General features: G+C 58.4%; 1 protein-coding gene across 3 annotated transcripts in view; it reads left to right on the top strand.

The window, feature by feature from the left end:
- The window catches only part of PACS1 (phosphofurin acidic cluster sorting protein 1), a 149,759-nt gene that overhangs the window by 133,664 nt on the left and 2,636 nt on the right, over positions 1-13,459 (top strand). For all 3 annotated transcript variants that reach the window (XM_027532783.1, XM_027532785.1, XM_027532784.1), the window contains 12 exons: positions 1,801-1,881; positions 3,505-3,620; positions 3,733-3,868; positions 4,886-4,990; positions 5,573-5,679; positions 6,340-6,494; positions 6,630-6,740; positions 7,797-7,899; positions 8,310-8,352; positions 10,583-10,625; positions 10,827-10,962; positions 13,067-13,293. In XM_027532783.1, the coding sequence (XP_027388584.1) occupies positions 1,801-1,881; positions 3,505-3,620; positions 3,733-3,868; positions 4,886-4,990; positions 5,573-5,679; positions 6,340-6,494; positions 6,630-6,740; positions 7,797-7,899; positions 8,310-8,352; positions 10,583-10,625; positions 10,827-10,962; positions 13,067-13,293 (1,363 nt within the window). The remainder of the gene's footprint in view (positions 1-1,800; positions 1,882-3,504; positions 3,621-3,732; positions 3,869-4,885; positions 4,991-5,572; positions 5,680-6,339; positions 6,495-6,629; positions 6,741-7,796; positions 7,900-8,309; positions 8,353-10,582; positions 10,626-10,826; positions 10,963-13,066; positions 13,294-13,459) is intronic.

Genomic DNA, 13,459 nt, shown 5'->3' with positions numbered 1-13,459 from the left:
TGCCGCAACTGTCTCAGTGCCACACAGTCAGACAACACAGCGGCTGCACTGCTGGGGCGAGAAAAGCCTAAAGTATTTATAGGAGCAGGAAGAGGAACTTGGAGAGTCAGGAGCTTACTTCTGGCAGGATCGACCGGAACATCCAGAAGAGTCAGTGCATAGCCGGCAGGTGCCCCCAACTCTAGTCTGGGTTAGAGCGCTCAGACACTGCTCTGTTGTCAGGGGGCTTGACCACAGGGCTGCTGCCTGAGAACCTTCGAGCAGGGCGATGTTGCCGCCCTCATCCATCCTCTCTAAAACGTGTTTAAGTCATTCGTCACGCTGAGATCCAATACTGAGTGAAGTCATGTCCAGTCTCAAGTCCGACCGAGAGTTTTCTGTGACCGTAGACTGTTCACATCGGTTATCCCAATAGGCAATGTGTAAATGAACTAGCTGTGCAGACAGGAGGCAACCTACCATGCGTGGCTCTGAACCAAACTGTCTCACACTCTGGGGCCACGGGGTCTGGTTAAAGTGCCTTGGGTTAATTTTACAGATGGCTCAGGACAGTGGTCCTCAACCAAGGGTGGTTTTGCTTCCCAGGGAACACTGGGCAAGGACTGGAGACATTTTTTTATTTTGTTCTGGTTCTCACAGCAGCGGTGATTAGTGGGTGGAGGCGGGGCTGCAGCTCAGGTCCTGCACAGGGCGCCCCAGAGTAGAGAAGGGCCCTCCGCAGATGCCAGCGGTCCCAGGTGGAGAAAGCCTGGCTTAGCATGTGACACGGGCTGACTTGTGTGATCATTGTTCATTAATTTGCCAAGTGACCCCCATGAGCTTTTTAGGCTTTTTCTCTGTGCTCTGTCGTTTACTCAGAGAAAGAACTTTGGGTCATTGGGAGGAAGTGGGCTATCTTCGATCCTTTCTGATTCCCTGGTTCCCCAGAAGAACCAGAGACCCATTTTCATGTAGGATACACAATTCACAGGGCTATTAACTCCTTGGAAAAATGTCCCCATTACTCAGAGAAAGGTCACTGGGAGGAAGTGTGGGGCATCGTCGATCCTTTCTGATTCCCTGGTTCCCCAGAAGAACCAGAGACCCACTGAGGCCAGTGCCTTCCCCACAGCTGAGACTCACACCCCGCAGCTGCTCAGGATTCCGACACCGGTGTCTGCACAGCCAGAAGCAGCATTCGCAAGTGTGAAAAATCTGGTGCTTTATCTGTATTTGCAAAGTACATTTTTAATATTTATGAGACCTGTAAGAGTTGAGGACAAAGGGAGAATTATTTCACACCTAAATGGCTTAGAATATTCTGTTTGAGGGTTTTCTAGATGTTTCCACCAAGCCAAACGCATTTGGCCCCCATGGATGTCTTTAGTCTCGAAATCAAAGACCTGAACGCTAGCGTCCCCTTTCTTCTCACCACTGCTGACAGCAGAAGGGGCCCCGTGTGCCCCTCCTGGGCAGGGATGTTCACCAAACCCCAGAGTCAGGACTGGCAGATCCCACAGCCAAGCCATCTGAAGGCTGGGCCTCTCTTCCCTGAGAGCATCTTTTGAGAATCAGAATTTCTGGGTTTAGCGTCTCACCGTGTTACTGATTTAATGATCACAGAATAACTGACCTTCTGAAGCTCAGTTTTTCACAAAAAAATATGCTCCTTGTTAAGGTGAAAGTCCCAAAGATGTTATGAAAGATGTCATGAGGTCTTCCAATTAAGTGAAAGTATTTTAAGCTTCCAAGGGACTAAGGGAGCAAGTTAGAGTGGTGGTTATTTGGATTGGTGATGACTAATTATTATAATTTTTGCAGATGGAATTGGCTGCGCTAGAAAAAGTCAAATCTGCTCGGATTAAAAATCAAGATGACAGCTTGACTGAAACAGACACTCTGGTATGTATGGTTCCGTCTCCTGTTTCCAGCTGTCGAAAATAGTTTTGGGTACCTTTAGAAATAGAGGCAAAAAACCCTCAGGACCATCATGAAACTTTCGCCTAAATCTGTGGACTTAGGAAGGTCCTGCATTCTCTTCCTCCCGAAATCTTTACCTGTGGAGTATCAGGTTGGTGCCCAAACTAGCAAACCAGAAATGTCCCCGTTCTGCTCTTTCTTTAGGTCTGAGCAAATGCTGATTTGGGTACTTTCTCACTATCTGTCACTCTCATGTCCTTCTTTTTTTTTTTTTTAATGTTTATGTATTGATTTATTCACTTTGGGCTGTGCGGGGTCTTCATTGCTGCATGGACTTTTCTCTAGTTACAGCAAGCCGGGGCTACTCTGGTTACACTGTGCAGGCTCCTCCTTGCGGTGGCTTCTCCTGTCGGGGAGCACGGCTCTAGGGCTTCAGTAGTTGGGGCACACAGGCTTAGTCACTCCTCGGCACGTGCGACGTTCTCGAATCAGGGATCAAACCTGTGTCTCCTGCATTGACAGGCAATTCTTTACCACTGAGCCACCAGGGAACGCCCCCACCCCCTCATTTACTCCTGAGGGACGATGAGCAGCATCTTTCCCTGAAAAACCACCTCTTCCTCCAGTGTTGTTTTTACAATGGCCAGATAGTCCACAGCATCAGCTCTCCCAGTGGTTACCTGCTGGTCATCTCCTCCCACTGAGAGATGTTGGGGCTGTTCAGGGGTGTGTGGGATGGATCGCCTGGGGCACCCAGTGTAGTTACACACAGATTGAAATCACACACATACACACACACACACACACACACACAGTGCTGAGCACTGACAGTGCCCAAACGAGAACACCGTGGCGCCCCGTTGGGAGAAAAGCCAGCCAGAGCACACAGCACAGAGGCTCCAGGGGGCCCAGGGAGGGCAGAGCGGTTCACCTGGGGGAGGGAGTCTGGGGCTGGGCCCGTAGGTCCGGCCTGGGCCCAAGCTCAGCCCACGTGGGGCTGGAGGCCAGCCCGAGCTGGGAGGAGGGAGCAGAGAACTTGACCGGACACCCCCTGGGGGTGTGCTGTACCTCAGCCTCCCGGTGGGAGCTGCCAGCTAAAAGGAGGGATTCTTTCAGGCTCACGTCTCCTATAGTACAGAATACCGTGTTACAGATCTGTTGTCCAGCAGAGCCTTAGGCTGGGTTCAAGAGGACTGTGGTTCACCCACAATCCAAGTAGCCCAGCCTCCACTGTTTCCCCCTTTGGTCCGTACTGCACAGCAGGCGTTTCAAAAATGAAATTCCCATCATGTCACTTCCTGAGTAAAAGGCTCTCCTTCCCGCCTAGAGAAGCCAGATCATCAGCCCAGATTTGTGGGCTGACGGTTCATAAATGTAGGGGTCAGATTGGATAGCAGGCGACCGTGCCCAGCACAGCGGGCACCCTCAGCTGAATTAAACAGTCGTCAGGGGAGAGGGGTGGCGGGAGTTTTAGAACCATGTGTTTCCTGGAAAAGAGCGCAGGGGGCTGATGGTCCTGTGGTGCTGACGGCCCAGACAGGAGCCACCAGGCTCTCGTGATCTCGGAAGGGGGTCACCCTCGCGGCTTCCTTTGCTCTGTGGCAGGAAATCACTGACCAGGACATGTTCGGAGACGTGAGCACGAGTCTGGTTGTGCCCGAGAAAGTCAAAACTCCCATGAAGTCCAGCAAAACGGACCTGCAGGGCTCCGCCTCCCCCAGGTACTCAGGGTGGGAAGACGCTCCTGAGGCACCAGGTGGAAGGAGGGGAGCACGGCGAGCGTGGCCTCGGAAAGGGGGACCGTCTAACCGCCTCCTTCCACGTCCGTGGCAGCAAAGTGGAAGGAGTGCACACCCCCCGGCAGAAGAGGAGCACCCCCCTGAAGGAGCGGCAGCTCTCCAAGCCGCTGAGCGAGAGGACCAACAGCTCCGACAGCGAGCGGTCCCCAGACCTGGGCCATAGCACGCAGGTACCCACCCGCCAGGCGCCCTGGACCCCCGGCTCTGTTCCGTCGTCTCCTTGGGAGGTCGGGTGGAGAGGAAGGGGGTGTATTTGATTGTTCTGAGTAAAGAGAGGCCTAAAGGGAGAAGTCCAGCGTGTTTGTTATCTGCTCCCGCTGAGGAATTGCAGGACGGAATAGGGGACGCTGGTGCGTTCTGCCCCCATCAGACCTTGGAGGGAACTGTGCCGGGGACAGTGTTCAGGGGACAGTGGCCATCAGCTCTCCCGGGAGGTCTACTCTGCACTCTGATGCCCTTAGCGTTGCTGTGGGCTAGTTACAATGATTTGAAGCCGACATAGCAACATTAAACTTTTGAGTGCCAGACCTCAGAGTGGCTGGAGTAGGCACCCAGAAGGAACTGGCCCTTGGGGTTGTATGCTCTCTGAAGGCCAGTCTCCCAGGGAAGGATTCTCCCTGACAGGCCTCGCCCAGCTCCTGTGCTCCTGGAGTTAGTGGTGGGCCCGCTTGTTCTCCTGATAAATACCTTTGGGAAGGGGGTTTGTGTCCGTATGGCTTGCAGAGCTAATGCTCTGCAGCTGAAAATGAGCCCAGGACTAGAATAGCCCGGTGCCTGGGGCGAGGTATTGTCCTTCTTGTTAATCACTGCTCCTGAAATACCTTTGTTCCCCGAGTCGGAGGGCTCCCCACATGGCGCACTCTCATTATCTCTCCCCACTGCCCTCCTTTCCATCCTGCGAGCACCTGCTCTCCGCTCCTCCCTCCCCCCCTCCCGCTGCCCCTGCTTCATTCTCCTTCGGGGCCCTTCCTGCCTAGGCAGGACAGCTGCCATGTTCCTGGGGCACCAGCCTGGGCCCTGAGGCCTGGCTTCGCGTGTTCTCATCCCGCTCCAGTCTGCTGTGCTCTGGCCAGTGGGACACTGGGTCTCCTGCGTAGGTTCCTGGTAGCTCTTCTCCATACCCTGGACCACAAATCACCCCACCCCCCAAGCTCCCTGGGGATCAACAGACACGTCTATCCCTGCAGATTCCTAGAAAGGTGGTCTATGACCAGCTGAACCAGATCCTGGTGTCGGACGCAGCCCTCCCAGAAAACGTCATCCTCGTCAACACCGCTGACTGGCAGGGTCAGGTACAGCACCCAGGGTCACGGGGCCGGGGAGGAGGGATGCTGGGGAACAAGAGACTCCCCGAGTGTGGATCTGAAAGCCAGGGCACGGGAAAATCCAAAATGACCCCCTTCTTTTCCAGCTCCTCCTAGCCTGACTTAAGCCCACAGTTCTGGGTGTGGTCCCAGTCCCGTCATTTTCCAGCCTGAGGGGCCTTAAGTCACCAATTTTCTGTACCTCAGTTTCCTTATCTCTAAAGAAGCAGAGGCTCCAGCGGTGCCCTGGCTTCCAGAAGGGGCGGAGCAACAGCAGCCCAGCCCCGCCCAGGCCCACCATCCATCCAGCGAGTGGGCTGCAGAGCCCATGTAGAATGTAGCATGTCCTGGGCCTTCCCACGTTTCCTCCTGATCCCGTCTCCCTGGGGTCTGGCCCCACCTTCTCCTGACTGGCAGTCGGAGCCTGGCCTTGGCTGGCTGTGGTCTGAAGGACGGACAGTGGGGCCCTGCCGCCCGGCCTGGGCCTTGCCACCTTCGTGGCCTGCGGGAGGTGGTGTCCCTGCCACACGGCCTCACCTGTGTGGTTCCCCCCACCCCCGCCCCCTGCAGTACGTGGCGGAGCTGCTGCAGGACCAGCGGAAGCCCGTCGTGTGCACGTGCTCCACGGTGGAGGTCCAGGCCGTGCTGTCCGCCCTGCTCACCCGCATCCAGCGCTAGTAAGGCCAGCTCCTCTCCTGCCCTTTGGGGTCCCCTCCCGCCTCATCTTCCCACCCTCATTTCCAAGCTCTGAGGGGACCCCCTGGCTTATCAGACCTGAAACTCACAGTCAGTACCTGGTTGGGCGGCATCAGGCCCTGGTGCTCTGTTGTCCTGCTGGCCCCGGAGGGTCGGGATGAAAATGTCACCCTCCTGCCTGCCGGCGTCCCGCCTGGTCTCCTGCCACACCTTGACCTGCCTCATTCTCTTCCTAAACCCGTGACGAAGAAGGCCAGGCAGAGAGCCCGGGGTTCTACAAGACTTTCTCCTCCTGCACCCTGCCCACCCAGCGTCGGGGCCCTCCCTCTCAGGACCTGCCGTGGGAAGAGCCTCAGACGTCTTGGGCTCACGCCCGCCTCTGACCACTGCCGACTCGTCTTCCCATTAGCCTCAACTGGTTCTGCCTGCCTCCTAGACAGTCCCCTGTCCTCTCTGACCCTGAATTTCTCTCTTTGCAGAAGCACTGTGGTGTGTTGCCTCTCTCTGTGTGATTTTGTTCACTGGTTTGTTTTTCCTCTGGGGGCTGTCGAGGTCAAGTGAAGTCAGAGTTTGGGGGAGGCTTCCTCTGAGCAGGACGTGGCCCCCTGACATGGCCCTGTCCCCCGACCCCTCGCTCCCAGCTGCAACTGTAACTCCTCCATGCCGCGGCCGGTGAAGGTGGCAGCGGTGGGCGGCCAGAGCTACCTGAGCTCCATCCTCCGCTTCTTCGTCAAGTCGCTGGCCAGCAAGACCTCCGACTGGCTGGGCTACATGCGCTTTCTCATCATTCCCCTCGGTGAGGGCGTGGCAGAGCCCACCCCGAAGCGGCGGGCGGCGCTGGGTCCCGGGAAGGGCCAGTCGGGGAGACCGAAGGCTGGGCTTCGTTCACCCCCTCCTCACCAGCTCGCCTTCTCTGGTCTCCGTCTCCCAGGTTCTCATCCGGTGGCCAAATACCTGGGCTCCGTCGACAGCAGGTATAGCAGCACCTTCCTTGATCCTGGCTGGAGAGATCTGTTCAGCCGCTCGGAGCCCCCAGTGTCAGGTACTGGCCCTCGTCGGGGACAAGACGCAGGGAGCTGGGCTCGGCTGCATGCAGGGGCGGGGGGGGGGGGGGGGGGCATGCTGCTTCCCCTCCCCGCGGCCTGTTCATTTTTCCAGCACTTTATTAAAAGGAGGCCCCGTAAGCGCAGCCCTTCCACGCTGGATGTGTTTGGTCTCTGCACATTTAGAAATAAGGAGGCCGAGGGGGTGGTGTCAGGAAGTATCTGGTTGTGGAGATCAAATGTGGAAATGGAGAGCAGCTGCCAAGCGTCTATTGATAAATGAATAACATGCCACCAACCGTGTCTTTTCCTGAAATACAGAGCAGAGGCGGCAGGGACGGAGTGAGCTTGGGCCCAGCGAGGCCGGGAGGTGGTCAGTGCTCCCACGGGCCTGGCAGGAAGTGATGGGGGCGGGGGCGGCAGGTGGTTCCAGGGCTGATCAGAGCAGGGATGGAAGCAGGAGCCAGCCGAACACGGAAGGAGCAGGCTGGGGGGAAGGGTGCACGGATCAGACGGGAGGACAGCTCTTGGCTGCACGATTCCTTAGATTCAGGGGACTTCCCTGGTGGTCGCGTGGTTAAGGCTTCACCCTGCAGCGCAGGGGGTATGGGTTCAATCCCTGGTCGGGGAACTAAGATCCCCCATGCCTCAAGAGGATCTAAAACTAAAACATAAAACAGAAGCAATGTGGTAACAAAGTCAGTAAAGACTTTATAGTTCACATCAAAGAAAATATCTGTTAAAAAAATTTCCTGGGATTCCCCTGGTGGTCCAGAGGTTAAGAATCTACCTCCCAATTCAGGAGACGTGGGTTTGAACCGTGGTCAGGGAACTGAGGTCCCCTGTGCCACAGGTCAGCTAAACCCCAGCACACCCAAATAAATAAATGAACGTTGTTTAAAAAATTCCTTAGGTTCAAACCAGCGGGTCTCTAGAGCCCTTTCTCTGCCTCAGCTCCTGGGGTCTTCTGGTGGGACTCAGCAGGGGGGCGCCCAAGGACGGTTCTCGGGCTCGCCTGCTGAAGTAAGTCAGCCCGCATCTTGGCTTCTCTGCAGAGCAACTGGACGTGGTGGGGCGGGTGATGCAGTACGTCAACGGGGCGGCCGTGACGCACCAGCTGCCCGTGGCGGAGGCCATGCTCACCTGCAGGCACAAGTTGTGAGTGGACCCGGGGTGGGCTCTGAAAACAGGTTGGGTGGGCTAGATAAATCTTCGGTTCTTTTGCTTTTTTACACCCTCCTCCTCCCCACCACATTTCCCTCGTAGGAACCCAAGAGAGTATGAGAAGCTGTGCCTTCCCTTCCCCGCCCGGGCCTCCCCCGACCCCGGCCTCCCCACCCGCTGTGGGCGCCCCCTCAGTACAGACATGGGGGCAGGGGGTAGAGCATGCACAATCAGGGTTTTTGCCTCCTTTTGGAGGCTCCTCGTGCCATCCTGAGGGCAGAGGGAAGATGGCAAGTGGTGTCTGGGCTCCCTTAAAGCCTCAGTAAAGCGTGGAAAGCTTCCGTCCCCAGCTCACCACACGGTCTCTCCCGCCAGCTGTGAAGCTCTCCTTTCTCTCCTCACAGCCCTGATGAAGACTCGTATCAGAAGTTCATCCCATTCATTGGCGTGAGTACCAGCCCCCCTCTCCTCTGTACCCCACCCACCCACCTGGCTTCCCTGGGCTCCACGTGCCAACACACACATGGGGCTTTCCTGATGGCTCAGAAGGTAAAGAATCTGCCTGCAATGCAGGAGACCTGAGTTCAATCCCTGGGTCAGGAAGATCCCCTAGAGAAGAGAATGGAAGCCCACTCCAGTATCCTTGCCTGGAGAATCCCATGGACAGAGGAGCCTGGCGGGCTGCAGTCCACCGCACACAGTCCAACATGACTGACTTTCACTTCATACACAAGAGACTCATCTAGGCAGCAGGTCTTGTCCAGGGGCTATTTTGCTCCCAGGGAACATCTGGCAGTGTCTGATCTGGGGACACATTTGGCTGTCAGAGCTGGGAGTGGAGGTGGGCACAGCTGGGAGTGGAAGTGGCACCGGCATCTGTGGGTGGGGCCAGGGACACGCTAACCGCCCTGCAGGGCCCAGGACAGGCCCCCGACAGAGAGCCCTGAGGGTTAGCAATGCCGGGGAGAGGAAGCTGTGGGCTGGGACAGGCCCCGAGCTGCTCCTTTCAGAGTCCTTTCCCCTGCATCACCACAGGTACCACGTGTTATTACTGTAGTTCTGGGGTCCCAGGGGGTGATATCCAGGGCACTGGTTCTCCGGCTCCAGGGAAAAGAAAGCAAAGCTGTTCCGAGGAGGGGAGTCCGAGACACGAGTAGCTCTGTCTTCAGAGTCAGGGACACAGAGAGGAAGGGGCTCTCTCCCCTCCTGTTTGGTCAGGGGACAATCTTTGCATGAGTGGATTCTCAAGACAAAGGAAAGACCTCTTGGGTGTCCTTGGTGTCGGGTGATCCCAGCCCAGATTGCATTTGGCAGCTGTTGGGCCCCAGGGCGGAGACTGACCAAGAGAGGGAGCCTAGAGGGGACAGCTGACGCCCCTCCCCGCCCAGGGCCGAAGCACGACCCAGAAGGCTGGCAGAGAACTCAGATCTCCCTTTCTGAGGCGGCCAAGTTTCTCTTCCGCATCAGCTGGTATCTTCCTGCAGCCTCGCCGAGGGAAGGTCCCTCCCAGCCTCTAGGGAGGGCGAGGCACATGCGGGTGAGGGGTCAGCGGCCCCATCCCTGCTCTCCACTCATCCAGATCCTGTGATCCTGGGTGGCCCTGTGAGCCTTGAGCGATCCTGGGAAATGCCTGAGCCTGGAGGGGGGGCGGGGGGTGGATCCTTGTCAAGGCTCCCATCTGCCTGGTCCAGTCAGTCCCCGTCAGCCACTGGGGCTGGTCCCACGGCCACATCGGAGGGCCCGGGCCATGACGTGCAGCCCGGGCTGGCAGTCTGACCCACGTCTGTGTGGAGCTGTGGGGTCACTGCTACTCTGGCCTCGCAGCAAAACAGAAAGAAAAAATTAAAAATTGAAACAAGCAATCAAAGGAGCTGGCAGCCTCGTGCAGCAACCAGAGGAGCAAGGAGACAGGACTCGTGTCCCGGAAGTTCGGGGTGCCAGCATGCCACTTTCCAGGAATTAAAATCAGGATGTGTAGAGTCAGGAGCAGATCCCACGGAGTGGCAGCACTGCGCTCTTATCAGCTTCAAGGGGACCACCATGTGTGTGACCCCCGCTCCCTGCCTTCCCTGGGACCCGGTTTCCGTGACCCCCAGGCCCTGCTGACCTCAGGCCCTGCCCTGACATCCGGGTCTGTCTCTAGCTATACCCTTTGCTGGCCTCTGGAGGGCCCCCCTGCCCTTCCCAGAATTTTCTCTGGGGAACTGACATCGGTATCACTGCCTAGGGCTGGGCTTGGGGTCGGGGGTCCCTGGGATCCCCGCCTCCTAGTTGGTGTTCCTCCAGATTCCTGTTCCGGTGTGTTCACGCCCCCACCGGTACCCCACTCCCATCTGCCAAGGTTTTTTTCCCAGTGCTCCCTTCTCTCTGACCTGAGAAGGCAGCCTCCTGCCCAAGTGATCTCAGAAGAAATGAGATCAGGATACAAAAGGGGTTCCTGCCCCCTCGGGTGGCTTTGCCCACGTCCCCAGAGAAGAGCTACGGGTGTCCCATGCCCCCGACTCACTGTTTGCAGTTGGGTTTGCTCACCTCTCCTGACGATCCCAGCTGCTCAAAATTGGCAGAGTTTCGAAGCCTGCGATCAAACAGCGTGCGGTCGTGGCCGCCGGGTCCAGCTGACCTGAAGGTGTCTGGCTTGGGTGGGTGGACCTAACGCAGGGTCTCTTCTCCCTCGCAGGTGGTGAAGGTGGGTCTGGTTGAAGACTCTCCTTCCACGACAGGTGAGCCTGGGGTCCCTTGGCCTCTTCTGGGTGAGGACGGTGCATCCCGCCCACCTGCTCCCTAGTCAGGAGGCCAAAGGGTGAAGACGAGGGGGTCCCAGGCCAAGGCGGGGCTCAAGTCCCAGGGTGGTGGCGGAGCAGGCTGTAGCCAAGACCGGTCAGGGCAGCTTCCTTTGGTCAACCATGTCTGTCCCCCCGCAGGCGATGGTGACGATGCACCCGTGGTCAACCTGACTGTGCCCTCCACGTCGCCGCCCTCCAGCTCGGGCCTGAGCCGAGACGCCACAGCTACCCCTCCTTCCTCCCCGTCCATGAGCAGCGCCTTGGCCGTCGTGGGGTAAGGCTGTGGCCTGTTCCCGTCTGTCCCCCGACACACCTCCATCGGGGCGGTGCCTGACTCATTCCCCGGCTGCCCCAGCGTGTAGGACGGTGACCCCTGGTCCGGAAGGTCAGCGGGGGGAGTCAGGTCACTGGCCAGGCCGGTCATCACACAGCTTGCTCCCGTCTGTCCTGTCTGCCTCCCGGGTGTAAGGGTGAATGAGACCCGGGGCACTGAGTCCCTTCTAGCCTGTCAGCTGCTGCACGTACTGGGGGTAGGACTGCCTGGTCCAGGAGAGAGCGTGGACCTGGGGTCAGACACCTGGGCTTGCACCATGTCCACACAGTTGCATCCCCCGTGTGTGTGTGCGCTAAAGAACAAACCACTCAGTGACACTGGTCAACGCGAGAGCGACTCTCGAAGGCGGGAGCAGCTGCTGTGGGCTGCTCTGCGGCGGACTCTGCAGCAGGAGCCAGGACTCTGGGTGGGGCCGGAGCAGGACGGGGCAGAGCCAATAAAAGTACTAAGAGGAACTGGGGGGGTCCAGGGGGTCCCGATTCCAGCTAAACTGCCCTGCCAGAAGTCGCATGAAGACAGTCCTGAGTGGGTGGAGGGTGAGGAGCCCCGATCAGAGCCGCAGGGTGGTCAGAAATGTGGGGCGGGGGGGTTCTTGTGAGGACTGGATTTTCCGAGGTCCAGAAAGAGGTTCAGGAGCCTGATTAGTTTGAGCAAAGAATCGCGGTCACTTGGGCAAGCTACTCAGCTCCAGCCCATGAAAGTAAAGGTGACGTAGCCACAGGGTTTTGTGTGAGGTGGAAATAAGAGCCTCGCTGTCAGCGCCTGGCCCAAGGGGGCGCGGCCTCCTTCCAGGCACCAAGTGTGTCCGTCACCCAAGGGCCCCCGCGGCCAGTGACGCGGGCAGGTCGGACCCCAGGCTCCTGGGCCCCAGTAGGGCCAAGCCACGGAGAGAGTGCTGTGGCCGAGTAGGGAGCAATGGCTAGGAAGTGGGGAGGGAATCCCTTTAGGATCTGAAATGTCCAGTGTTTAGATCGAGCAGTCAAGGAGGCCTCTGGAGGAGCTGATTGGGGCAGGGGAGGGGGCGGGATGCGGGGTCAGGGCAGCCCCAGGCCGGAGAAGGGGTGGCAGAGAAGAGCCAGAGGCGCTCCTGCTGCTCCCTCTGCTCCCTCTCCTCTCCGTCACCTCCTCCTGGTCTCCTGGGGATGCTCTGTGAGCAGCAGAGAGGGTAGGCAGTGGCCTGTGGCTTTGCCAGAACCCCCGGCAACAGCGCCATGGTCCCCAGAGAGTCCTAAGTGTCTCGGGGCAAAGCCCAGACCCCAGCCCTCACCCTCACTCGCCCTGTCTCCCCTCTTCGCTCCCAGTCGGGGGTCTGCCACTGGCTTGCTGAAATGCAGGAAGAGGAGGGAATCCCACCAGCAGTCACGCTGTGACCTCGCAGTCCAGGCTCCCTGGGGCCTGGGGACCCGCCTTATCCCGACCTCCTTTCCCATCCGGTTTAAGCTTGTTTTTTAATGGAACCGCTGAATCCTGGCAGAAAGAAACATCAGATGATTTGTGTAGCCTGTACCTATTGTGTCTGACGCCTCCTTTCAAGAAAACATCAGCTCTTTTTCCCCTTGGAGCTAAAATTATCCCTGAGCTAGAAGTGCCATAAACGAGAGAGAAAGCCACAGGTCGGCTCCTCGCCCCCGGCGGCTCTGCAGCCGCCTGGTGCCCGCCTCTGCCCCACTTAGTCTCTCCCACCCTCGGCGGGGGGCTCTGCCTGCTGGGGGTCATGTGTGTGCACACGTTTGCACACATGCTCATGCACATGTGTCCTGGTGGTGGGTGAGCGTGCACACATTTTCTTCTCTCATAGAGCTTCCTTCTTCTCTGCTTCCCTCCTGCCTGGGTGATTCTTCCTGGGCTCCCCTGTGGGCACTTGGGGCCTCGCCCTCTCCTGGCCGTGTCCTCAGGTCAGCCTGACTCCCCACTCCCCCACCAGCCCTGTCTGTGACGCTGGAGGGACCCCAGAGCTGCTTGGCTGGCGCCTCCCCCAGGCCCTCCCCGCCCTGTCCGCCCTTGGCGGGCACTGAGCCCCCTCCCCATTACCGCCCCTCTCCAGGAGCCCCAGCAGCCCTTACGGGGACGTGATTGGCCTCCAGGTGGACTACTGGCTGGGCCACCCTGGGGAGCGGAGGAGGGAAGGTGACAAGAGGGACGCCAGCTCCAAGAACACCCTCAAGAGCGTCTTCCGCTCAGTGCAGGTCTCCCGCCTGCCCCACGGAGGGGAGGCCCAGCTCTCCGGCACCATGGCCATGACCGTGGTCACCAAAGAGAAGAACAAGAAAGGTAAGTGACTCGTGAGGCCAGGGGCGTTCAGGGCCTCCAGGCCTCCCCGTCTCCTCTCTCAGGGTCAGGACAGGCTCCGCTTCTGGGAGAGAGCCCGGATGAGCACGGAGGCAGCAAGCACATGTATCATGGGGTCCCGCCCCCCACACACAGGACAAAGCCATTC

This window comes from Bos indicus x Bos taurus, chromosome 29 (assembly GCF_003369695.1).
Source record: "Bos indicus x Bos taurus breed Angus x Brahman F1 hybrid chromosome 29, Bos_hybrid_MaternalHap_v2.0, whole genome shotgun sequence".
Lineage (NCBI taxonomy): Eukaryota > Metazoa > Chordata > Mammalia > Artiodactyla > Bovidae > Bos > Bos indicus x Bos taurus.
Note: the sequence above shows the minus strand (reverse complement) of the source record. Positions and strands in the feature narration are given on the sequence as shown.